At 42.9% G+C, this 27881-nt stretch overlaps 1 protein-coding gene across 2 annotated transcripts in view; it reads left to right on the top strand.

Moving 5' to 3' along the window:
• The window catches only part of phf21b (PHD finger protein 21B), a 208739-nt gene that overhangs the window by 108780 nt on the left and 72078 nt on the right, over window positions 1–27881 (top strand). For both annotated transcript variants that reach the window (XM_086008816.1, XM_086008815.1), the window contains exon 6: window positions 19956–20048. In XM_086008816.1, coding sequence (XP_085864942.1) covers window positions 19956–20048 — 93 coding nt within the window. The remainder of the gene's footprint in view (window positions 1–19955; window positions 20049–27881) is intronic.

Here is a 27881-nt window from a genome sequence, read left to right as displayed (position 1 = left end):
CTGATTGAGTGGATTCGACAACGCAGAGGTGAACGTGTGCCACTGACTGGTTTGATGGTCATGAAGCAAGCTAGAATATACCATGAAGAACTGAACATTGAAGTTGAGTGTGAATATTCAGAAGGTTGGCTGCATAAATTTAAGAAGCGTCATGGTATAAAATATCTGAAAATCTGTGGTGAAAAAGCTTCTGCTGATCATGAAGCAGCTGAAAATTACATAGATGAGTTTGCAAAAATAATATCGGATGAAAACCTCGGTCCTGAACAAATTTACAATGCTGATGAAACAGCTCTGTTCTGGCGCTACGTTCCTAGAAAAACATTAGCAACGGCTGATGAGAGTGCACCAGCAGGTTTTAAGGATGCTAAGGACAGGTTGACTGTTCTTGGGTGTGCCAATGCTGCAGGCACACACAAGTTAAAGTTGGTAGTGATTGGAAAAAGCCAACATCCGAGATGTTTGAAAGGTGTATGCAATTTACCTGTGCATTATTATGCGAGCAGGAAAGCATGGGTAACCAGAGGAATATTTTCTCACTGGTTCAATAACCACTTCGTACCAGCGACACGAGCTCATTGCAGGCAAGTTGGACTGGAAGAAAACTGCAAAATTTTATTGTTCCTGGACAACTGCTCCGCACATCCCCCTCCTGAACTTCTTGTGAAAAGTTATGTTTTCGGCATTAACTTTCCCCCTAATGTGACATCTTTAATACAGCCTTGTGACCAAGGAATTTTACGCTCCATGAAGAGCAAGTATAAAGACGTTTTTTTGAACTCTATGCTTGATGCAATCAACAGCGGCGAAGGAATCCAAAGCTTCCTGAAAGAATTCAATGTTAAGGATGCCATTTATGCAGTTGCTAATGCTTGGAACGATGTTGACAAACCAACATTAACAAATGCTTGGCACAGACTTTGGCCTTCAACGATGTTTCATGAAGATGGACCTGCAGATGACGAGTTTGAAGGATTTCCTGTCAGTCAGGAGATGATGATGATATCAAACCTCCTCACTTACGCCAAAGGTTTATCATCCGAAAGTGTAAATACGTTAGAGGAAGCTGACATCGAAGAAGTGCTGAACATTAACAATGATGCACCTGTTGTGAATTCATTGAGTGATGGGGAAATTGCTGAAATGGTGTTAAATAAAGACAAGCATGAGGACAGTAGTGATGATGATGATGACATTGTGAACACAGGTGAAAAAATCCCCATAGACGATATGGTGACAATGTGTGATCAGTTAATTGCTGGCCTTGAAAAACGTGCATTTATCAGTGAGCAAGAGATTATGCAAGTTTACTCAATTAAAGAGAGACTGCTTAGACAGAAACCAATGTTAATGAGACAGATGACACTGGAAGAAGTCTTTAAAAAGGCCGTCTGTCGTAGTCATGCTTCATCACTTGAGAATCCTGTTCCTGGCCCATCTTCAGATGTCCAACTCCAACCTGATGACAATGATGACAACACTGATGTACCATCTTCTCCAAGATCCTCAAGCCAGATGTAATGTACCTTTATTGCATGTTTATGTACAGGTATTTAGCTTAGTTTGTACCTGTACATGTTTGAAGTTTTACTGAATGTTTTCCTTACAAATAAACTGTACTGCAGTATTTATCCCTGTAACTACAGTATTTATAGTCGTTATTTATCCCACCCTTTCGGATAAGGGATAGTGTATCCTTTATCCGCACTCCCGAAAACCGAATTACCTCTGAAAACCAAAGTGTTTTCGCGCACCTTCCGAAATCCGAAATTTTCCTAAAACCGAAACACGGCTGGTCCCGAGGCTTTTGGATAAAGGATAGTCTACCTGTATAAGGACTAGGGGACACAGATTTAAGGTTTTGGGCAAGAGATACAGGGGGATGTGAGGAAAAACTTTTTTATGTAGCAAGTGGTGAGGACCTGGAACTCGCTGCTGACAGAAGTGGTGGAAGCGGAGTCACTCAATGTTTTCAAGGGGAGACTGGATAGGCACTTGAGGAAAATAAACTTGCGGGGGAATGGGACTGACTGGATTGCTCCTCAGAGAGCCGGCACAGACTCAATGGGCCGAATGTCCACCTCCTATGCCGTTATGACTCTGTGACATGGAATAAAGTTTATGGGGTTGAAATTTAGCAAGGAGCCATCCCCCGGAAGATTATTTTACTTTTCCATTTGGATATAGGTACGGGATTAGCCAGTTTCAAATATACTGATGTCTCCCCAGTGCCAATTGATTCCCTGTTGATGATTGTCAGTGCCTCACAAATCTCCTTGTTAGTCTCACTCTCGACTACGATAAATACCATCCATTCCTGGGGATTTATCTGTTTTAAGCCCTTTCAGCTTTTCTGTGACTCATCTCATTCATTGAAGTTCTGAATTTTGCCTTGGATTAGAATCTTATAGCACAGAAGCGGGGCCATTCGGCCTATCGTGCCTGTGAAAGAGCTGTCCAAATTTGTCCCATACCCCAGCTTTTTCTCATAACCCTGCAAATTAGTTCTCTTCAGATACATGTCCAGTTGCCTTTTGAAGGTTCATGTGGTATCTGATTCCACCACCCTTTCAGGTAGTGCGTTCTAGATTTCAACAATCCTCTGTGGAATTTTTTTTCCTAATTTCCCCTCTAATTCTTTTGTCAATTATTTTAAATCTGTCACCTCTGGTTATCGACCCACTTGCCAGAGGAACCAGTTTCTTCCTTCTTGCTCTATCAAAACCCCATATAATTTTGTATACCTTTTATTCTGTCTCCCCTTAACCTGTGCTCTATGGCAAACAATCCCAGTTCCTCCAATCTCTTCAAATAACTGAAGTCCCTCATTCCTGGTAAACCTCCTCTGTACCCTCCCCAGACCTTGAAATCCTTCCTAAAGTGTGGTGCCCAGAATTGTACACATGAATACAGCTGAAGCCTAAACAGTGATTTCTAAAGGTTTAGCATGACTTCCATGTTTTTGTATTCAACGCCCCTATTTACAAAGTCAAGTATCCCATACACTTTCTTAACTACCTAATCAACTTGCCCTGCCACCTTCAAAGATTTGTGAATATGCACCACCAGGTCCCTCTTCTTGTACCCCTTCAAAATAGTACCATTTAGATTATACTGCCTCTCCATGTTGTTCCTCCCCAAGTGCACCACTTCACACTTATCCACATTAAATTGCATCTGCCATGTGTCTGCCCAGTCTGTTTATGTCCTCCTGAAGTCTGCTACTATCTTGCTCACTATTTACTTCGTTGCCAAGTTTTGTATCATCCGCAAACTTTAAAATTGTATTCCCTATATCCAAGTCCAGGCCATTTATATATAACCGGAAAAGCAATGGTCCCAATACCGACCCCTGAGGGAGCCCACTTCTCTCTTGTCAGAAAAGCATTTGTTCACCACTCTCTCTGCCTCCTATCCCTTAGCCAATTACTTACCCAGGTTACCACCGTCCCTTTAATTCCATGTACTTCTATTTTCCAAATAAGTCTTTTTTGTGGTACTTTATCAAATGCCTTTTAAAAGTTCATATATACAACATCTTCACAACCCTCTCTGTTCATTCAAGAATTCAGTCAGGCTATTCAGATACGATTTTCCTTTAACAATCTGTGCTGGCTGTCCCTTATTAACGCATGCTTCTCCAAATGAGAATTAATTTTGTCCTTGAGAATGGTCTCTAGTAGTTTCCCCACCACTGATTTGGCCTGTTTACCATCCCAGGTAATAAACCAGGTTTATCACTCTCCCCTTTTGTTGAACAGGGACGTAACATTTCCAATCCTCCAGTCCTCTGGCATCACTCCCATATCCAAGGAGGATTGAAAGATTGTGGTCAGAGCTTCTACTATCTGCACCCTGGTTTCCCTCAGCAACCTTGGATGAATCCCATCTGGACCGAGTGACTTGTTAACTTTGAGTGATGCCTACCTATTTAGCACCTCCTTTCTCCTGTTTTTATCCTATCCAATATCTCTATTCCCTCCATCTCTACTGTGACATTAACTCCATCCTCTTTTTGTGAAGTCAGATGCAAAGTACTCATTCAGTACCTCAGTCATACCCTCTGCCTCCACAAGAAGATTTCCTTTTTTGTCCTTAATTGGCCCCACCATTCCTTTAACTATCCTTTTACTTTTTATATGTTTATAAAAGACTTTTGGGTTCCCTTTATCTGCTAAAATCTTTTCTTGTACTCCCTCTTTGCCATTATATCCTTTTTCAGTTTCCCACTGCACTCTGTATTCTGCCTGGTTTTTGACTGTATTCTGTGTACAGTTGTCATAAACCTTTTTCTGTTTATTTTAACCTCTATTTCCTTGGTCATCCAGGGAGCTCTACCTTTGGATGCCCCACCTTTCCTCCTTATGGGAATATGCTTGGTTTGTACCCGAACTCTATCCGCCTTGAAGGCCTGCAATTGCTCATTTACTGTTTTCCTGGCTAATCTCTTCTCACATCACTGAAATCCACTTGGGTATTTTCATGTTTTTTTTTGTCCATTTCCATAACTACTTTAAGCCTAATTATATTATGATCACTATTACCCAGATGTTCTCCCATTGCAACACACTCCACTTGCCCTAATTCATGCGCCAGAATTAGATCCAGCACTGCTTCTTTCCTTGTTGGGCTCGAAACATACTGATTAAGAAAGTTCTGTACAAATTTTGGGAATTCTTCAACCTCCTTGCCCTTTACTCTTTTACGCCCCCCCCCCCCCATTCTATATAAGGGTGATTGCAGTCCCCTACTATTACTGCTCTATTATTTTTACATTTCTCTGAAATCTGCCGACAGATTTGCTCCTCTACCTCCTCACTATTGTGTCAGCCACGGCTCAGTTGGTAGCGCTCTCGCCTCTGAGTCAGAAGGTTTGTGGGTTCAAGTCCCATTCCAGCACAAAAATCTAGGCTGACACTCCAGTGCAGTACTGAGGGAATGGTGCTGCACTGTCGGAGGTGCCGTCTTTCAGATGAGATGTTAAACCGAGGCCCCGACTGCTCTCTCAGGTGGACGTAAAAGAGCGGGGGAGTTATCCCCGGTGTCCTGGCCAATATTTATCCCTCAATCAACAGCACTAAAAAACATTATCGGGTCATTATCACATTGTTGTTTGTGGGAGCTTGCTGTGCGCAAATTGGTAACCGCCTTTCCTACACTACAACAGTGACTACACTTCAAAAAGTACTTCATTGGCTGTAAAGTGCTTTGAGACATCCGGTGGTCGTGAAAGGTACTATATAAATGCAAGTCTCTTTTTTTCTTTTTATTTGGGGGTCTATAATAAACTCCCAGCAATGTAACAGCTCCTTAACTCTAACCAAATAGATTCAGTCTTTGAACCCTCTAGTATATCGTCCCTCTGTGGAGTTGTAATATTATCCTTGATCAATACTGCCACCACCCCCCCTCCCCGTCCCTTTTACAGGAAACTTTGTGCTATCCGGCACCCACGGGACCGAGCTGCTGCCGTTGCCTCAAAACTGCCGTACTCTCCAGAGTTAATGTTGAGAGATAGGGAGATTCTTATCTCCGTATTTGACAACAAACACTGTTGCTTAGCAACAGCTTCTAAACACTCGGGTGTGGCCCTAAAGCTCTGTAGCTGAAGCTGTTGCTATAGCTACAGACCTTGCACAGCTTGACTGTTCAAACAAAGCAAAAAAAACAAACAAAAAGAATAAAAAACGGCTGCTGATTTTTGCCGGTGGCTCCAGATTGCCGGATAGCACAAAGTTTCCTGTACTTCCCTATCCCTCCTGAATACATTGTATCCAGGGATGTTTAGTTCCCATTCCTGTCCATGTTTAAGCCAATTTAGTTTAAACCCTTCCCCATAGGGCTAGTTAACCTCCCTGGGAGGCTATTGGTCTCGGCCCTGATCAGGTGCAACCCGTCTGGCTTGTAATGGTTCTAATGCCCCAGGAATCTGAAGCCCCTTCCTCCTGCACCACTTCTCCAGCCACACATTCACCTGCACTGTCTTCTTGTTTCTCTGCTCACTAGCATGTGGCACTGGGAGTAATCCAGTGATTACCACCTTTTAAGGTCCTGTTCTTGAATGTTTTTCCTAGCTCCTAAAGCTCTGCCTTTAGGTCCTCGACCCTTTTCCTGCCTATGTCATTGATTCCAACATGGTGTGGAGATGCCGGTGTTGGACTGGCGTGGACAAATGTAAGAAATCACACAACACCAGGTTATAGTTCAACAGCTTTATTTGAAATCGCAAGCTTTCGGAGCGCTGCTACTTCGTCAGGTGAAGTGGAGAGATGCATAAAAACACAGCTTATATAGTCAGAGAATAATGTCAGATGTTTACAGGTAATCTTTCTAACTGCCATTTATCACACCTCGGCAGAGAGATAATCACAGCAATCAAAGGTGTAAATGGTGTCCAAACAGGTCAGTCAGGAAAACATTACACCAAAGAACAATGAGGTGGGGTCACAAGGGGTCAAATGTTGCAGATGCTGGGGTCTGTATGAAAAACAAAAAAACAGACAAAAAACATTTTTTTTGCTGGAAATCACAGCAGGTCCGGCCGCATCTGTGTGGAGAGAACAAGCCAACGACGACTTGAGTCTGGATGACCCTACGTCAGGTGGGGTTACATGTAGCGTGACATGAACCCAAGATCTCGGTTGAGGCCGTCCTCATGGGTGCGGAACTTGGCTATCAGTTTCTGCTCCAACATGGACCACGACTTCTGGCTGTTCCCCCTTCAACATTGGCACCTGTTTAATGATGTCCTTTATGCTGGCACCAGAGAGGCAACATGCCATTCGACATTTTATGTTCTGAATTTTGCCTTGGGATGCTTTTTGAGAAGGGCAGTGTGGATGATTTTATGAAGGGGGATGAACCAAAAGGAAATGTTTGTGGGCTTTTTTTGGGGGGGAGGGGTTAGTGTATTGTGAATTGGGTAGAACAATAAAGTTTAATAGGCAATTCATGATTTATTTCCATGGTTAATTTTTAACTTTTTGTTTCTCTGATTAGAAGAAAATTTAAATTGTTCACTCTCTTTTCTGTTAAAAAAAGAAGTTTGTTTTTGTAGCTTGGCTTGATTTCATCTTAAATTGTGCTAAATACGGTTTAGCTGTTACACGAGTAATCCAAGAGCTGCCATTTGTTGCTTGCAATGTTGATGAGCAGCTGTAATGCTGAGCACATACCTTCCAACAAATACTTTGGGACCGTCTGCTTGTAAATACTGCCTTCCATTGAGATTATGGCTTTTGAGTCTTATCGATAGGTTACATCTCTGGAGTGAATTTGCTTGAATTTTTCCAAATCGGGTCATTGGAATGCATGCTTTGTCTCCTTGGGAGCACTTCTATCTCAAGGTTGGAATGAAACCTGGGAGAGTTTTCTCGCTCCTCTACAAGCTCCTGTCATGGAGTATTGTCCTGATTGTTCTGTCCCTACTGAATGAGGCAGCCTGATGACTGGCCCATTTCCTCAGGGAGACTTTTGAGGGAATTGGATAAAATTTGTCTTTTTATGAAGTCTCCTTCTTAGCAAATGGGAAGAGTCCAACATTTCTTATTCAATTATTTATTCCTTCCTGAAATACTGGAACTGAATTTTGTGTGAAATTGTCTGTGACTCCAAGACATTTAAATTGTTTTGTAAATATTCCTTCTCAGTGAATTGTGCAGTGCCAAAAAGTCTGCTACAGCCTGATTACATTCTCTGCATTTCTGCTGTGTGAGAGTTTTTGTGCATCAATGGCTTGAGCCCTGACCAGAACTAACAAGAAATTTCAAAACCAATTCTTGCATGAATTGGCTTAACTAAGAAGGAATGTGTTTGTGTGATCCCAGCTGCTAGAGCCTTTGTTCTGCATTTTCAGATAGCAATTTTTTGCGTTAGTTTGTGTATATTGTGAACTGTTAATGTACTGATCTGTCATTATGTTGAAATTATTGCAGTAGATATTTTGCACAGAGGGATTCTAGCAATATAAGTATTCATTCTGTTATGTCAAACATTGCAGTAAACAAATTGTAAGTGGCGATCAGTCAGTTTAGAAATGAAACCATGTGATTTAATGATTTATGTAAGTTGTACAATGTATATTAAGTTCCAGCAACAATTACTGCGCCGCTAGATACACTGTAATGCAATCTCACTAAGGGAATAGATGCTCAGTTTTCACGTGTCTGTATGTGGGGTGCAATGTTGTATTTAATAAGGGTTGTACTGTGATTGACCCCAAGCTCTCAGCGCAACTTTGAAAACCGTGTTTTTCGTAGCTTGGATATCATAGGTGCTAAGCAGAGACAAGAGGCTTCTGTAGAAGGAGGGGAATTTAAAGGTGTCAATCAACTTGCATGGCATTCTAATGGTGCTCACAGAATGAATTGATGCAGGTCAGGCTTTGGCCATGTGCTTACCTTCTGTCAGGCAATGGTTATGGCGTGAAAGAGGTGGAGAACAATAACAACAATATGGAATAGAACAAAAGTATTGAATGGGTCAGCTTTGGGTTGCATTTAGTCATTCAGTGTTCCCTTAATTCTTATTACAGTGCAGGCTTGGGGCCCTTTTCTTTAGAAAAGAGAAGGGGTGACCTGATAGAGGTCTTTATGATTATGAAAGGGTTTGATGGGGTAAACGTAAAGAAAATGTTTCCACTTGTGGGGAGTTCAAAACTAGAGGTCATAAATAGAAGATATTCACTAATAAATCCAATAAGGAATTCAGAAGAAACTTCTTTACCCAAAGAGTGGTAAGAATGTGGAACACACCACCATAAGGAGTACGATAGCAAAATACTGCGGATGCTGGAAATCCGAAATAACAACAGAAAACGCTGGAAAAATTCAGCAGGTCAGGCAGCATCCGTGGAGAGAGAAACAGAGTTAACATTTCAGGCCAATGACCTTTCGTCAGGAGTAGTTGAGGCGAATAGCATAGATAAATTGAAGGGGAGGCTAGATAAGCACATGAGAGAGAAAGGAATAGAAGGATATGCTGACAGTTAGAGGGGTGGGAGGATGCTCATGTGGAGCATAAACACCAGCATAGACTAATTGGGCCGAATATCCTGTTTTTGTGCTGTAGACTCTGTGTAAATTCCATGCTTGTGTGTGGCCATGAAGTGTAGGAAGTTATGGAGTTTCTGAATTCTGGAGTCTTCAATGATTCAAATCTTAACGGATGGTAAAGTACCCTAATCAGAAGTAGTCTGGATAAGCAAATTAAAAATTTGTTGGAGCATGAAGCAAGAAAACATCGAAACATAGAAGATAGGAGCAGGAGTAGGCCATTCGGCCCCTCGAGCTTGCTCCGCCATTCAATGCGATCATGGCTGATCATCCAAATTCTGTTCCTTGTCCCTGCTTTCTCCCCATATCCCTTGATCCCTTTAGCCTTAAGAAATATATCCAACTCCTTCTTGAATATATTTAATGAATTGGCCTCTACTGCCTTCTGTGGTAGAGAATTCCACAGGTTCACCACTCTCTGGGTGAAGAAATTCCTCCTAATTTCTGTCCTAAATGGCTTACCCCTTATCCTTAGACTGTGACCCCTGGTTCTGGACTCCCTGACCATCGGGAACATCCTTCCTGCATCTAGTCTGTCCAGTCCTGTCAGAATTTTATAAGTTTCAATGAGATCCCCTCTCATTCTTCTAAACTCCAGCGAGTATAAGCCCAATCGACCCAATCTCTCATACGTCATTCCTGCCATCCCAAGTATCAGCCTGGTGAATCTTCGCTGAACTCCTTCCATGGCAAGAACATCCTTTCTCGGATAAGGCGACCAAAACTGCACACAATACTCAAGATGTGGTCTCACCAAGGCCCTGTACAACAGCAGCAAGACATCCTTGTTCCTGTACTCAAACCCTCTCGCTGCAAAGGCCAACATACCATTTGCCTTCTTAACCGCCTGCTGCACCTGCATGCTTACCTTCAGCGACTGGTGCACAAGGACACCCAGGTCTCATTGCACTTCCCCCTTCTCCCAATCTATTGCCATTCAGATAATAATCTGCCTTCCTGTTTTTGACAACAAAGTGCATAACCACGCATTTATCCACATTATATTGCATCTGCCATGCTCCTGCCCAATCACCCAACCTGTTCAAATCATCCTGGAGTTTCTTGGCATCCTCCTCACAGCACACACGCCCACCCAGCTTTGCGTCGTCTGCAAACTTGGAGATATTACATCTAGTTCCCTTGTCTAGATCATTAATATATATTGTGAATAACTGGGGTCCAAGGACCGATCTCTGCGGTACCCCACTAGTCACTGCCTGCCACTCGGAAAAAGACCCGTTTATTCCAACTCTTTGCTTCCTGTCTGCCAACCAGTTCTCTATCCAAGTCAATACCTTGCCCCCAATCCCATGTGCCTTAACGCTAATCTCTTAATTTTTTTTAACATATTCGACAAACGGGAGAAGCTTAAGCATTTTTAGACTGGTATATTTATGGAACATTTTCAACTAGTTTATGGTAATACTGAGTTTCTCATTTAAAAAAAAAACTGAATAAGTTCATTTTTCTGAAACTCTAATTTGACAGTTGCAGTCCCCTTTTCACCATGCTGGTAAAAATGATAAATCTTTCACCATTTTCTGGTGGCTGGATAAGGCAGAGCGTATAAATGATTCCGGTATCATGAAGACATGATCAGAGTGTTGGTGACCAGTTGATCATCCTGACAGTTATGTACCAGTGCTTGCTAATGAGTATCTAGAAACAGAATATTTACCCTGTGTAATGTAAGCAGTCTGTCATTTAGCCAACAATTTTATTCTGGCACTTAAATTATTTTTAAAATTGCTGTATAATTTTCTTTTATAATGTTTTGCACAGGTCACAGCCTTTTCATCACTTTTGCTCTTGCCTGATGTAGTGTTGCATGGGTTTAAAAAAAAACGAAGCTCACTGAAGAGCAGTTTTGGAGGACATTAGCAATTGAGATTTTTTACTTTAGCTTGTGTACTGATTAAATTTGCTATGTGAGTGATATTTGTCTTGTGAATGGCTTGGGAGTGAGGACAAAGTCAAGTTGGAACCAGTGCAGAAAGTGTACTTATTTTTGGCCCAATTTATTTTCTCTTGTACATCATTGAGATTTCTCTGTGTCGAGCAAACTGTCATTGAGAGGGAAAGTGACCAGGTCCCAGGTCCCAGCTGTTCCATGTATAAGAGCAGCCCACTGACAACTTGTGACCTACTTTTCTTTTGCTGTCCCCACTCCGCATCTCCCCATGAGATGGTAAATAGTGGCCTTTATCGCGTGTATTGCTGCTCCATGGCATCGCTTGTTGAGATTGAAAATGTTGCATCCCGGATGAGCTATTTCCAAGAGCATAAACTTTGGAAAAGTGCTGAACTTCTTGACTGGGCTGTTGGAGGGTTCCAATCTGTGACGAAGGGAATTTGGAGGGTTCCAATGAAACTTGGAAGAAAGACAATGCTAGCTCATGTGTTAGTACAACAAGATGGAGTAACAAAGAACAATTTGAGATAGAGAATTTGATCTCTTCGTGAAACCTGAATGTAATTTAATATTTAATATTGAAATGTAATTGCTATAGAATGTTTTAATGTAAGATGTTTTGTATTTAATCTTCAATGTTCAGTCTAATATTTAATATATTTATTACATATTGATCAGTAGGTTATATTTTAATGCATGGTGGCAGTTAATATTTAAGTTCCAAGCTTTTTTCCTCTAATTGAAATCATAATAGCCCAGTATTAACAAAATGGCTTTTTAAAAATGGAATATTGGACTACATTTTACAATTTTCATTGAAGTGTTTCACTTATTTGAAATACTCAAACATTCAGTACTAAATCTGGAAGTACTCCAACTTAATTTCCCTTTTATATTACATTCTCTTCTCTCCCTGTGTTGTGTACTTTTTTCTGTCCCTTTGGAGTGAAATTTCTCATTTCTTTTAAGAATTTGAAAACAGTTGTTGAAACTGCACTTAGCTCTTTGTAGAATTCCAGCCGTTGCATGCTATTTCACCTTGTACTCAGAATGTTATTCTTGTGGCTTTTTCTTTGGTCTTGCCAAACCATGCACCTGCTCCAAGAAAGTGCATGATAGTGAACCAGAGGGGACTTTGATCATTTGTTCCACTAAATTTTTTTTCTTCCACTTCCCCTTTCTGGCCAAAATCAAGCTCAGTGGATTAGTCAGAAGGCTGAGAGTAATGTTTCCCCTAAGGTGCACGGCTGCGCATTAATCGAGGTCCCGCGTAGGCTGCTCACCAACCGCTGCCGCTGGAAGAGATGCCGCGCATGCGTGTCCACGTAGCAAATTTAAAGGGACCACGTACAAAAAAAATTAGACGGAACATTGGTTGTGAATTCAAGCCCCACTACAGAGACTTGACCACATAATTTAAAACAGATGATCTGGGCATTTATTCCATTGCTATTTGTGGGAGTTTGCTGTGCACAAATTGGCTGCCGTGCCTCCTACAGTACAACAATGACTACACTTCAAAAGTATTTTATTGGCTCAATTGTACAATGGTGTATTCCACTGATATTTTGATCCATAGTGTGAAAATGACATTTCTTTCATTGTAAAGTTCACACAAACTTGAATGCTAGCATCTCTTCATTGCAACATTCATCACAGCACTGAGAAAGAAAGTGAAAATAAAAATAGTGTCTCGCTAGTTTCTTAACACTTAACTGAATTGTGCATCATGTATTAAAACGTCGGTTAAGGCTCCTGTTTGTATTGCACTCATCAATACAATTATTTTGTTGGCTCTAAAGCACTTTGGTGTGTCCTAAGGTCGTGAAAGGCACTGTACAAATACAAGTTTCTATTTATTGCTTTTTTAGGGCTTTATCTTCCTGCACTTGCTCTTTCAGGGAATTACAGTATGTATTTGAATTCCTAGATCCCTCTTTATTCACTTCCTCCAGTGCCTTTCCATTGAGTGTATCCTTCCACTCCTTTTTTTATTTCCTCTCAAAATTTATTGCTTCACACTTAGCAACATTAAATTGCACGTGCCACCTGTCTACATGTTCCGCTAACATGTTTGCCTTCATGAAGTCTTTGACACCACTCCTCCTCACTGTATGCCAAATCTCCTGTTTTTTAAACGGTTAACAAATTTTGAGATTGTTTCCCTATGCCTAAGTCTAAATCTTACTGAAGAAGTGGACTCAGCACTGACCCCTGGGATACACCACTTTCAACCCTTCTCTAGCCAAAGAATATCCATTTACCCTGTCCATCAACAAACTTTCTGTCAAGGCTGCAAAATTTCCTGTACCATATGCCTGCATTTCTCTAACAAGCCTCTTCTGAAGCATCTTACTGCACTCTTTCTGAAAATTGATCTCCATTTGCATCTGTTGCATTCCCTTTATCTGTCCAATCAGTCCTTCTTCAATAAATTCTTATTAAATTTGTCAAATACGACTTGCCATTAACAAATCTGTGTGGGCTGCCCTTGGTTAACACATGGTTAACCCATTCTGGTTTATCCTTCTCTTCCTCTTGAACAGAGTGTTGCATCATGGCCAAAGCTTGTGTTATCAACCTCCTAGGGTGCTTTCCATCAGGGTCTGGTGACATACAGGGTAGGAAAAGGGAAAAAAGGGAAGCTTTTGTCAGATATCGAGAGCTCAATACTGCAGAAAGCCTAGAGGAGTATAAAAAGTGCAGAGTGAAATTAAAAAGGAAATTAGGAAAGCAAAGAGAAAGCATGAAAAAGTATTAGCAAGTAAAGTCAAGAAAAACCCAAAGATGTTTTATAAATACATAAAGAGCAAGAGGATAACTAAGGAAAGAGTAGGCCGTATTAGAGACCAAAAAGAAAGGAAATATTAAGGGGTTTCGCATCTTTGAAAGTAGATATATCGCCAGGCCTGGATGAAATGTATCCCAGGCTGTTGAGAGAAGCAAAGGAGGAAATAGCTGAGGCACTGACCATTTTCCAATCTTCTCTGGCTATTGGCGTGGTGCTGGAGGACCATTGTTTAAAAAGGGATAGACCAAGTAATTACAGGCCAGTCAGCCTAACCTCGGTGGTGGGTAAATTATTGGAAAAAAATTCTGAGGGACAGTATTAATCGTCATTTAGAAGGGCACGGATTAATCGAGGAAAATCAGCATGGATTTGTTAAGGGAAGGTTGTGTCTGACTAACTTGATTGAATTTTTTTGAGGAGGTAACAAGGAGGGTTGATGAGGGTAGCGCGTTTGATGTAGTCTACATGGATTTTAGCAAGGCTTTGAGAAGGTCCCACATGGCAGACTGGTCAGAAAAATAAAAGCCCATGGGATCCAAGGGAAAGTGGCAAGTTGGATCCAAAATTGGTTCAATGACAGGAAGCAAAGGGTAATGGTCGACGGGTGTTTTTATGACTGGAAGACTGATTCCAGTGGGGTTCCACAGGGCTTAATACTGTACTAGATCCTTTGCTTTTTGTGGTATGTATCAATGATTTAGACTTCAATGTAGGGGACATGAGAAGTTTGCAGAGGATACAAAATTGGCTGTGTGGTTGATAGGAAGAAAGCTGTAGACTGCAGGAAGTTATCATTGGACTGGTCAGGTGGGCAGAAAAGTGGCAAATGGAATTCAATCTGGAGAAGTGTAAGGTAATGCATTTGGGGAGGGCTAACAAGGCAAGGGAATACACAATAAATGGTAGGGTACTGAGAAGTGTAGAGGAGCAGAGGGACCTTGGAGTGCATGTCCACAGATCCCTGAAGATAGCAGAACAGGTAGATAAGATGATTATGAAGGCATACGGGATACTTTCTTTTATTAGCTGAGGCATAGAATATAAGAGCAGGGAGGTTATGCTAGAACTAGTTAGGCCACAGCTAGAGTACTGCGTACAGTTCTGGTCACCACATTACAGGAAATCTGTGATTGCACTAGAGAGGGTGCAGAAGAGATTTACGAGGATGTTGCCAGGACTGGAAAATTTTAACTATGAGGAAAGATTGGATAGGCTGGGGTTGTTTCCTTTGGAACAGAGGAGGCTGAGGGGAGATTTAATTGAGATGTACAAAATTATGAGGGGCCAAGGTAAAGTATATGGGAAGGACCTATTTCCCTCAGCAGATGTGTCAATAACCAGGGGGCATAGATTTAAAGTAATTGGTAGAAGGAGTAGAAGGGAGTTGAGAAGAAATGTTTTCACCCAGAGGGTGGTGGAGGTCTGGAACTCACTGCCTGAAAGGGTAGTAGAGGCATAAACCCTCATTGCATTTAAAAAGCACTTGGATGTGCACTTGAAGTGCCATGGTCTACAAGGCTACGAGCCAAGAGCTGGAAAGTGGTATTAGGCTGGATAGCTCTTTCTCGGCTGGCACAGACACGATGGACCGCATGGCCTCCTTCTGTGCCATAAACTTCTACGATTTTATATCCACCTTGCGTGGTGCGAATTTTTTGAGAACCATTTCCTTTTCTATAGTAAGCTCTCTCAGTCCTAGCATTGAGAAAGTCTGGAACTGTTCCGCTCCTATATCATGTGTTTTTCACAATTTTTTGCTAGTTTTTTTTAATAATAAAAATTGTTGCCATTGAGATGCAATAATTATTACTAAAATCCTGAAGGGATAATGCTATTCTGAGTTTTCATATCCTGAATCAATCAACATAGCAGATTCAAAATGCTTATAAGCTAGGTCATTCCCAAGGGCAGATACAATATTGAAGAGATCCTGTTGGTTGCATTCAAACACCCTTGCATTTAAGAAAAATGCTCATTCAAGGTTAGCCTGTGTGCCGAAACGTCCAAAATAAACGTAATTCTAAAAGCCTGCAATTATTTAGCAAACAATAATTCAGGAATCAAGTTAAGTTTGCTCAGCTGTTGCTTAGCAACATTTTCTAGCACATAATAACTTGTACCATTTGCACTGTGGAAAATTATTATTGATACTGTGCCAAGGGAGAAAATAACTAGTCATCATAAATTGACGAGTTTTCTTGTCTGGGTGCGTGACTTTTTATATATTTTTAAAATGTATATGTTTTAAATCTCCAGTTTGTTGAGGTGTATTGGTTTAAGCATCTGGCTTTATGTAAACATGTAGCCCTTTGCTATCCATGCTGCTAGAGAAGAGGAATGTAGTACTGTAGTTGGAAGAACAGGAAGACACATTTTTATCCTTCAGGGTGCAAAGCTGTAGCTGTGTGACTGGGGCTGCCAACTGGATGTTTATTCACTGGCACAGTCTTTTTATACTAATGCCAGTTGTTGAATGAAAATTTTAACCTGAAATGTAGTTTTTATATTACAATATGTTTTCATACAAAAATTTAAATGCTATGCTTTGCCTTTGTAAAAATATCATTAAATAAATTTTAAAATATGTGTCCTGTCAGCGTAAATGAGTAATGACCTCATAGCAGATATGAGTAAGCCGTGCAAGACTCCCAAGAAGAGGACAGCAACGCAACAGGGCACATGCATTGTGTCATATTTTCCCTTGTGTGTCTTAACTGTTCTATTGGGGCAATCCATGAGGCCACTTTTGAGAACGCAGCATTGATTGCAGCTGTGACGTTCACAACTCTCAGTCTTAAATTTGTTGAACAGTTAGTGATGTAATTTGTTCTTTACTTCCTTCTTTGCCAACAAAGTTTTTTGTCTTTGGTCTAAAAGGAGGGAGAAAAAGGTGAAATCTTTCACTCTACCAAAACTAATCACTAAGATTATTTTTTTATATTGGAGAAGGCAGAAACACCATTTGTGACTGACCAGCAGTGACTGGATCTGGACAGATAAGCGCATTGGTTTAGGAAATGGATCCTCCCACTTGACTAATTTTTGACAAAGGAAAATCATAAACATCTTTATTTTGCAAATACAAGGGTTATTCATACACGTTATGGTTTCACACACATCCCTAATATATATGTGTATCAACTGTGTGCAAAGTGAATACAAAGTGAAAGTTAGTTCACTGCATTTTTACAATAAAAGTTTTAATTTGTGTAGAGTATATAAAGAGCTGGTGCGTGAAGAATATAGTTTGGATCCACTGAAGAACAGTTAGGCTTAGCATTTCATCTGTGGTTTCCATATCCCATTTTTAACAACAACTTGTATTTATATCGTGCTTTTAACATAGAAAAATTTCACAAGGAACTTTGCAGAAGAACTCTGAGACAAAGAAGGAGATATTGGCCCGTATTTTCCGATCAGAGGCTTCCTGGGTGCGGAGGCCTCCGATCTGGGAAAAATCTACGCCCTTACCTGAGAGTTCCGGACATTTCCGCTCCTGGGTCTCTCCACTCTGAAATGCGCAGGGCCCAGGTATCCCAGGGGCGCAGGCGGTTCGCAAGCGTCCCATGGGATCAGGTGGGCCATGGGGAACCAATGGAAGAAGGGAATCCCCCTGCACACTTTTGACAGGTCTCTCAGCTTAGACCCGTCAAAAGTATGAATGGAGATCACTCCAAAAACACATCAAAACATTAAATAATTTTTTTTTAATCACATTTTTAAAATTACATTAAATTAAATATTTTAAACAAAAATTTAATTTTTTGGAAAAAAAATTAAGTTTTTTATGGGGCTAAAAATAAACTTACCTTTTTTAGAAGTATTTTTTAAATTATAAATGAGTGGGAATTAAAACTCTTATGCTGGTAAAAGCAGGCCTTACGCCTGCTTTTACCAGGCGTAAGATTTTTAAAGGATTTCAGCGGGCAGAGGTACTGCCGAAAGCTGAACTCTCCACCCGCAGAGGCCCTTCTCCAGGGCAGGAAAATTCTTGACAGATTGGAAGTGCCAGTTTTCAGCGCATGTGCTTCGTATTCCTGAAACTGGCATTTGCGAGGTCCCTACGGGTGTGTACACACCTGTGGGGATCGGAAAATACGGGCCATTGCGGTGTGTGGGGGGTGGGGGAATGAGAAAAAAAGCTTGGTCAAAGAGGTGTGTTTAAGGTGGGCTTAGAAGAAGAGAGAACTGGAGATGCTGAGAGATTAGGCAGGAAGTTCCAGTGTGTGGGGTCTAGACAGTTGCTATTGGTGGGTAAAGGGCAGAGGGGGATGCACACAAGGCCAGAGTCAGAAGAATGGAAAATTATGGGGAGGTGGGAGCGTTGTAGGACTGAAGGAGGCTACAGCGATAGGGAGGGATGACATCATGAAGGGATTTTAACATCATGATAAATTTTAAATTTGTGTCACTGGGGGATGATGGCTTTGGTCTTCCCAATGGTTAACTGGAGGATATTGCAGTTCATTTAAGACTGGAAGTTGGACAAACCGTCTGACAACAGCAGCAGTGGATGGACTGTGAGAGGGGGTGCAGAGGTAGAGCTGGATGTAGTCAAGTCAATACAACTATTCTGTATTACTTGTATAGTACAATGAACACGGCAAATATTGTGCAGGCCACACACAGGCTTTTTTGTTCAATGAAAAAGTCTACATTTAGAAGAAAGCCAAGTTGTGTCTTCAGGATTTTAACATTGTTATGCTACATAAATTTTGGGGGAGGTTGGCGGGGGCGGAGGAAGCAGGGAAATGTCTGAAATAATTAAACATCACCTAAATCCAGTGCTTTTGGAAAACATTGTTATTTAAAAAAATTAAAGCAGAATTGCAGGTTTTGTGATTATGGCTGAGATTTTTATTTAGAGCTGTATGGTTATGTATACAAACCAGGCCATTTCTGATCCTGGTATCGGCTTAAAATCAAGGTATTCCACAATTTTAGAAGGTGAAGAAAGAACTTGCATTTATACAGCACCTTTCATGATCTCTGGATGTCCCAAAGTGCATTACAGCCAATGAAGTACTTCTTGAATTGTCACCATTGTTATAATGTAGAAAACGTGACGGGCAATTTGCGCACAGCTGGGTCCCAGAAACAACAATGTCAAATGACCAGATAATCTGTTTTTTAGTGATGTTGGTTGAGGGATAAATATTGGCCTGAGAACTCCCCTGCTCTTCGAAATAGTGCCATGGGATCTTCTACATTCACCTGAAAGGGCAGTTGGGGCCTCTGCTTAACACCTCATCCAAAAGACGGCACCTCTGACAATGCAGCACGCCCTCAGTGCTGCACTGAAGTGTCAACCTAGATTATGTGCTCTTCTCTAGAGTGGGGCTCGAGCCCACAACCTTGGAGGTGAGAGTGCTACCACAGAGCCACGGCTGTCACCAATGTATACGAGGTATACTTGTCCAGTTATTCAAACACTATTTTATGAGGTGCGGTGGCTTATTGCACACTATCAAAAGGTTTGAAGCTGGTGGGGGCAAAGATCAGTAACTCTTATTTTTGGAATACTTTCCCACTTTTAATGGTGGAGATTGTCACCAAGTGTTCACAAATGAGATAATTAAAGCTGCAACATAAAGCTCTTTACTCCGCCGCGACCAAAATCTCCCAAGGCACTCCATGTTGTGTCGAGTAAATTTTTAATCGACCACACCAGCCAATTTTGTGGACCTGAATGAAAATACCGATCGGTAGCAAATTAGATGATTTGAGAATGTTCATATTACCAGTCTGTGCTAAATTTAAAACCAAGTCCTGCAGATGAGAGCGCAGCCTGGAAAAGCAGTATGCCAACCAATCCCCCTGAATTAACTTTCCATTTTAATCCATCCATGTTAATAAATTACTAGAATGTAGCTTTAGCTGGAGTGTAATTTTAAAAGATTGAATACTTTTAAAGCTGCAAGTAGCCTTTCAGCAGCCAAATGCATGGAATGAAATATTCAGTTTGTGTGTGCTGGGTTTCATATTTCCCTTTTTATTTTTCTCCTTGAGAAAAAGATTTCTTTTTCAGACAAGATAGTCAAATTTTCAGACAATGGTTGATTTGCTGATGCTCCATTGTTATTGTTGTGCCAGATATTTCAAATTTTGTAGGAATCAGAATTCCAACTCTGGAAGGTAACCTACAAACAAACACTGACCTAAAGCTGTAATTATATTGTCATTCTTTTTCCTTCTATAGACACTGGGAACTATTACTGCAGTGCCCATTAAGGTCCCCCAGGTCAGCTCATTGCAGAGGTTGGCAGGCCAAGGACCAGCAGTGCTACCTCAGGTAAAGATAATAATCTTGTTGAAGGCTGAATGATAATTCCTTTGTGCTGATACTTCAGGTGTCAGATACTGTACCTAAATTGGTGATATTGCAATGTTCGATCCATTTTATTGCTATAATCAGTCAACAGTGCTTGAAGTCCAGTAGTTGATAATGAGCGATATCAAAGTAATGTGTGTACTTAAAGCAATAAATAAAACCTGCTTTAACTTCCAAATTAATTGACGAAAATGCATTAGAATTGTAAAGTTAGTGCCAGATATCAGTTATTAAATTGTGAAGACGTGGACGAAGAGAAAAAGTGGGCTGTTTGTTCATAAAGCCCACTATGAAATTGAAAGAATTGTTAACTATAATTGCTAACTGTAATAGTATTTACTGATCTTCCGAACAGTGTGTAGAACTGAAACAGATCCAGACCCAATATCTTTGTTACAGTCTCCCAACAAAAGCACCAACAGTGATAGACTCGCGTGTAAGGAAGCTACTTGCCACTAATTATTGTCCGTACTGTAGCACAGAGTGCTGCCAGCTGTTGTTCTAATACACAAACAGCACTTGCATAAAATAAGTAAAACAATTCATATTTATTTAAATGCTTTCAGGGGTACAATAGACATCATTTCAGAAAGTAGTTTAGAGAGATTCTTGAACCACACAGTTCAATCAGATGAATTAATGTACATAATAAAAATGATGCAGTCATCTTAGACAGCCAGTGATTTGAGGGGGGAGTGCTGGAATAGGCATCAGCGTTCTTAGGCTGGGGATCGAAGAGAGAATGAGCCGGGGTTCTCGTTCAGGATCACTGCTGTGACTTCTTGTGGACAGTAGCTTAGGCCAGGATCAGGTTTGGCTGTGAACCCATGGTTGAATGGTCATTTTATTCAGAGCTGCCACACCTCTGCAATAATACCCATGGGTCATTCCTTTAGGGCAAGGGGAGGAGAAAGATAGAATTGCTGAAACACCTTGGGAATGAGTACTGAATCCAAATTAGCCATGTTGTTTTGAGGCTGAAAACTTAAATTATGTTGACATGATGCAATCAGAATTTGCTTTTGATACAGAAAATATCCCAACAGGATATAAATTGTAGCTGTCTTCATCTATTTGATTTTTAAAAGTGCTTCAAGCTGGTATCCTCTTGCCTCTAGGTATTAAGGGCCCAGATTTTCCGTTAAGAATAGCAGTGAGGCTATCGGCACTCTCCATTATTATGGAGTAAATTGGACAGCAACTTCCGGCGACCACACATGCGCAGTTAAACGCGGAAAGCAGGAAGTTGCTGTCCAAATTGCTCTGCTCCTCCACAAGCTTTGCTACACCGAGATTCGGCATTCAAACACGTGAAGGGCGTGAAGTTGCGGTTCTTGCCCACTAGTTACCCACTAAACACACCAGAAAAAGTTGGTGGTTGTCCATTTAAGTGTAAGTGAATATTTAACGGCGTGATAAGCCTTAATTACTGCCAAACTGTCTTACACTGAAAATTTACTTTTACAAGTGTGGAGTCTCATTCCTTCAGATTTTAATTACTGTTGCCGATTTTATAAAAACTTAAATTAAAAAAAAGTCTTTGGGCTAGAAATTCAGTTGCGTGTGCGACCAGTTACTGCCCAAAGAGGGCTTCTGCGCCAGTAGAGGAGTTTGCGCTGATATTCAGCGCTGCGGTAATGGCGGCGGTAGCGGCCGCAAACAACGTTGTGAAGACCGGGCTGTGCTGCAGCCTTAGTGGCGCTAGTTAAGGCGGAGGTGCGGCCGGCCGCTTTTTCGGCGGCCGCCTGGCCGCACCTCCTCCCCCGGCCTCCGCCCACCCCCCACCCCCCCCCCCCCCCCCCCGCGGCATTGCCGGCTGCTTTCCGCAAGCCCGGCACTTCTCCGTGGTGCCGGGCTCATTTGCCGGCACTATCAAGCGGCGAGCTCCCCGTTGCAGGCACCTCCCCCTTAAGAGAAGGAGGAGGCCTGCAGTACCGCAGCCTGCCGCTCCGCAGGGGGTGGCGCAGCGGCACCTACAGCGCTGAAATTCCGTTTCAGCGCCCTAAGCGGGGGCGGGCACACCCTGGAATAGCGCCCGGTTCCGACTTGGGGCGCAAAAACTGAATATCTGACGGGCGCAACTGGCTCCGCGTGCAGCGCTAACTTTTGGGCGCTAGCCAGCTGGCGGGGCCTTACTGAATTTCTAGGCCTTTGTCTCTTTTAGCTCTCTCTCGTAATCTCATCTTTCTTTCTCTCTATTTTGTTTTCTGTGCATAATTTTATATTGAATTAAATATTCTACTTTGCACTTCCTGGTTTAGACTCTGCAGGGGGAAAAACTCGGTTGCTTTGCGCCTCCCGTTAGAGCCCTAAGAGGGCGTTAACGGGGCGCAAAGCAACTAGACGCGGCGCCGCCAACGCCTCCCATGAAATTCAGCGGGAGGTTAGCAGCGGTGCTGTGACGTCGGCGCAGTGCCCCGGCCGCGATCTTCGGTAGCACCCCCTGACTTACGCCAGACGCTATATCCAACGGGGGGGGGGGGGGGGCTATTTAGAGGCGAGGTGGCGGGCGGCCATTTTTGTTGCAGGCCGCCTGCCAGCAGCTGCCTCCACTCCTATCCCCGGCCTCCTTACCCCCCCCCCCCCCCCCCCCCCGGGCAGAGTGCCGGCTGCGCTCCATGAGTCCAGCACTTCTCTTGAGTGCCGGGCTCTTTTGCCGGCACTCCAATCCCCGGGGGCCCAGCTGGGCCCCGGGTCGTGCTGCACAAGGCCCCTCCACTTTAAGAAGGGGAGGAAGGCCTGCAATACGGCGGCGCAGCGTGGCACTGCAGCGCGGCGGCCGCAATATTTCCTCGCAGCGCCCCAAGAGGGAAGCGGGGCGCTTCTAGTAGCACCCCACTTCCCTCTTGGGGCGCTATCACTCAATTTCAGTCGTGGGGGCGCTAATTTTTCCGGGGCACTAAAAGTCGTGCCCCCTCAATTTTTCGCCCTACGTACCTCAGTAAAGATTCTTCAATCTGATTGGTTGAAGAGACATGCTGTTCTTCACTCAGGTCCCAGATCCCTTGTAGAGGGTGCCGCGCTGTTTCAGATGCCCGATGACTGTAAGTTGCTGTGCAAAGCCCCATGAAAAGTCTGGGCAGCTGTAAGCGTAATGAATGGCAAATGAGTTCACTTGTTTGGTTTTGCCTTATGTCAAAGCCTGCAATAAATCCCTACTTTTGTGTTTGTTCGTTGCCCAACTACACATTCTCTGTGCTTTTGTACTAATAACAGAAGCATGTAAACATCAGGCTGATGCATTAAAGTTCAGACAGTGGCTGCGGTGTTTTGTGTGCCAGCATTTTTAATGCACCAAACATAGGGTAAAATTATATTGTGGCGGTTCCACCGGGTGTCCCTTACTATTTATATACATAATTCCCTTTAACTTACCTTTGTATTTGTATGTGCATAACTTACCTGTTTGGGCCGTTGCCCCTTTAACTTACCTGTTTGGGCCGTTGCCCCTTTAAGACGCGACCTAACGCGCTGACGTCACGTCGCGCGTCACATGATGCACGCGCGACGGCCGCCGGCACAGCTCGGCCTACCGCGCCCGCGACTTCGGCCGCATCGGCCAGCTGCGGTGCCGGCGCCTCCCGCTCTCGCGACTTCGGCCGCATCGGCCAGCGGCAGCGCCGGGTGCCTCTCGCTCCTGCGACTTTGGCCGCAACGGCCAGCCTCAGTGCCGGGTAAACGCGCCGACGTATCGGTGCGGGTCACGTGACCACCCCAAGCGTGGGCGAACCCGCTGACGTCACGACGTGGTCACATGGCGCCCGAAGCGCGGGAAAACACGGCCAAGTGTGATGATGTCATCACGCTATCCACAGGACTGCGGACTAAGTCCTCGTGGCATCCCCGCTGGGGAAAGACCTACTTCACAGTGCTCCTGCATCCAGCCGCCTTACCTGCTGTATTTCGTCTGTTCTTGTAAATAAACAACTTCTAGATTGTTCTCCTGAAGTCAAACTCGATTATTTAGTAGGCATTCGTCCAGTACCTGCTGAGGTCAACCCGAATTCCTACAATATTACATAATACAGCAGTGCTGGTGAAATGAATAGAAAACCAGTATTGGTCCAAAAACGCACACCTAGTTCTGCGTCTTTTAACTACAGCGACAAGATATAAATATTACGCCGTTGCTAATGCTCGTGATTTAAGGTTGGACATAATTTTTAGGGACTGCGGCATTACCAGCACTTATAATTTACTCGAAATTTAAATGAACCTTTCTACATATTTAAGTTTCCTAAGTGAAACATAAGCATTTAAAAAAAATTCTGCAAATCTCAGTATTCAGAAATAAATCGTTAGTACAGGTAGACTACCCTTTATCCGGACTTCCGAAAACCGAAACCCTCTAAAAACCGAAGGTTTTTTCGTTCAGCGTAAGTCGTGCGTACGAACGAAAAAACCTTCGGTTTTTAGAGGGTTCCGGTTTCGGAAGTTCGGATAAAGGGTAAGTCGTGCGCACAACCCCCCCCGCGGACCCCGCCGGCCCCGACAACCGCCAGCCCCGACAACCGCCGACCCCCCCCGCGGACCCCACCGGCCCCGACAACCGCCGACCCCGCCGCGGACCCCGCCGGCCCCGACAACCGCGGGCCCCGACAACCGTCGACCCCCCCGCGGGCCCCGACAACCGCCGACCCCGCCAGCCCCGACAACCGCCGACCCCCCCGCGGACCCCGCCGGCCCCGACAACCGCCGACCCCGCCGACCCCGACTGACTTACGCTGAGCGTCAGCGTAAGTCGTGCGCACGACCCCCCGCCGACCCCCCCACGGACCCCCGCCGACCCACCTTCCGAAATCCGAAATTCTCCTTTATCCGAAACTCGGCTGGTCCCGAGGTTTTCGGATAAAGGATAGTCTACCTGTATTACCACTGCTAATATCACTAAAGGCCATGTCCAGCCTTTACAGAAATATATAAAGCGCATCTACATTTTTTACCTTAAAGCTAGCAAAAGTCAGGGATCTCCTGCCTCTGTTTTACTTGCCAGGCTTTATTTCCTGCACTTCACTGGCCCTCATGTAGGACAAGCCTGGTTGTATTCCAAGTTTCAGAAGAAACTATTGTGTGACAACAGTAACCTGGTTGCACATGTGTTAGATCTACATTATGGCAGAGGTACACTTGGTGATTGCAGTGCATATTATGAGTTGCATTGAATCCTGGCTACTGTGTAGGTTCTACTTGTGATTCGTCTGCAGTGGCATAAATTTGGCATGACTATCACAGTACAGAGTAAGATGAATAATCTGGCTATGTGAACAAAGTACCAACGGGTGACTTAACAGCCATTGAATCATGCTCTAACAAGGAGTGCACCCCATCAGGGAAGGGGAAGAGAAGGGAGAAAAATTTGTGGCAAAGTGATGCTTTAATGATATAATATTTGGGTGGGAGAGGGGTGGTGAATTAACAAAATTAAGTTTGTTTTTTCTGTTAAACGGTTTAATACTTTTTAGAATAAACAGCAAGTAAATGCAGTGTTAACTTTAAGATTTTATAGACTGAATCTTGTGTACACAGGATTATTGTCATGCAAAAATCGTAGTATCACAGGGCCTTTGATAGCACAGCTTGTATGCATGTGTAATAGCTCTCACATGTCACATGGTGGCAGACGAGACACATTTTTCTTAATACTTGTACAGCCCCGGTGACAAACATGCCTGTTACTGACTCTCTTATCCAGTCAATCATTGAAAATAGTTACGATTTCCATATCTCGTATAGTAAAGTTATAGCCCACGTTATTGTGAAGTAGCAACCATCGTGTAACTGCAGGCATTTATTAATGTTTCTATTGATATTTCCATATAAACAGGGTTATGGCCAAGACAAATGAGGCCAGATGGCCTGATTCTCTCCCTCCATGAGCACTCGCAAACCTCAAGACCGCCTCCAAACACAACCACCTCACTCATGCAAAATCTTAACAATATCACCATCAAATTCCTGCCACATTCCACATTTAATTTATACCAAATCTAGACCCCCGCCCCCTCCCCATGCTACCTAACCTCAGGACTACCCTCAGTCTTCCCAAATCCCACAATTCCTTCCCAAGCGAACACTTGGAGGCCAGTGATCATAATATAATTCGTTTTAGAGCCAGAATATTTGATGAGGACTAATTTGCAGGGTTTGGGGGGAAAAGCTGGGATGTGGGACTAAATTGGACAGCTTTTTCAAAGAACTGGCACAGGCATGACAGGCCAGATGGCGGTCTCCTGTGCTGTAAGAGTCTATGATTCCAATATAAAGGGGGAAAAAGTCAAATGCCAAGGTGTGAAGTGGAAATGAGCAAATTTTAAAGGGATGGAATGGATCTAGCTCAGATTAATTGTATGGGAAAGTTTGCAGATAAAGCCAAATAAGCAGTGAGAAATACATAGGATTACAAAGGATATACGGCACAGAAACAGGCCATTTGGCCCAACCAGTCCATGCTGGTGTTTTTGTCCACTCGATCCTCCTCTCGTTTTTCCTCATTAATTCTGTCAGCGTAACCCTCTATTCCCTTCTCCCTCATATGCTTATTTAGCCTCCCCTTAAATGCATCTATACTATTTGCCTCAACTACTCCCTGTGGTAGCGAGTTCCACCTTCTTGCCACTCTGGGCAAAGAAGTTTCTTCTGAATTTCCTATTTGATTTCTTGGGGGCTATCTTATATTGATAGTCTCTGGTTATGCTCTTCCCCACAAGTGGAAACATTCTCTCTGTATCCACTCTATCAAAACCTTTCATAATTTTAAAGACCTCAGCCTTTTTCAAGTGAAAAAAGACCCAGCCTGTTCATCCTTTCCTGATATGTATACCCTCGCATTTCTGGCATCATCCTTGTAAATCTTCTCTGCACCCTCTTCAGTGCCTCTATATCCTTTTTATAATATGGCGACCAGAATTGTGTGGTCTAACCAAGGTTTGATACAAGTTTAGCATAACTTCACTACTTTTCAATTCTATCCCTCTAGAAATAAATCTTAGTGCCTGGTTTGCTTTTTTTATGGCCTTGTTGACCTGTGTCGCTACTTTGTGATTTGTGTATTTGTACTCTGCGATCCCTTTGCTTCTCTACCCCACCCAGACTTGCACCCTCCAAGTAATAAGTGACCTCCCTATTCTTCCTACCAAAATGTAATACCTCACATTTATCTGTGTTGAATTTCATTTGCCAATTATATGCCCATTCTGCAAGTTTATTAATGTACTTAAGTACAAGATGAATAGATATAGACCAAATAAATTCTCACCAGGAATAAAGACACGAGTTCTATGGATTAATGAGGTTAGGTGAAAAATTTAGCTAAAAAAGGAGCATACAATGTCTTCTTTGTTGAAAGCCTTAATTTCAATCAGGAGAAATACCAAGAAGAGAAGCAAAAAACAAAAGTAGAAAAGCTAAGAAAGAATATGAAAGAAAGACTGTCTGGTTAATTTTCCTCTGCTCCAAAATCGTAGCCACAAAATAGGCCTTTAGAGCATTGGGGTTTTATTTACTGGACAATTTCTAGGGTCTGACAGTAGGGGGAATGCCCCAATGTTTGTCAGGATGTGGAGGAGGACCTGAATATGGCACTACTATGAGATGGATGGATAATGTCATCTGGCAGCACTGGGGAGAGTCATGGGGTGCAGGTTTGATATCCAGGAGCATGCCACTACAATTCACTCTCTTGCTTTGTCTGTCATGTTTTTTCTTTCTCTCATGCATTCTTGCACTGACTCACACTCACACTTACTGTCTGTTTCTCTTGTCTCTCATACACACTCACTCTCGTGCTCTCTCACT

This window comes from Somniosus microcephalus, chromosome 16, assembly GCF_052327205.1.
Source record: "Somniosus microcephalus isolate GS21.2 chromosome 16, FLI_Smic_1.0, whole genome shotgun sequence".
Taxonomy (NCBI): Eukaryota; Metazoa; Chordata; class Chondrichthyes; order Squaliformes; family Somniosidae; genus Somniosus; species Somniosus microcephalus.
Note: the sequence above shows the minus strand (reverse complement) of the source record. Positions and strands in the feature narration are given on the sequence as shown.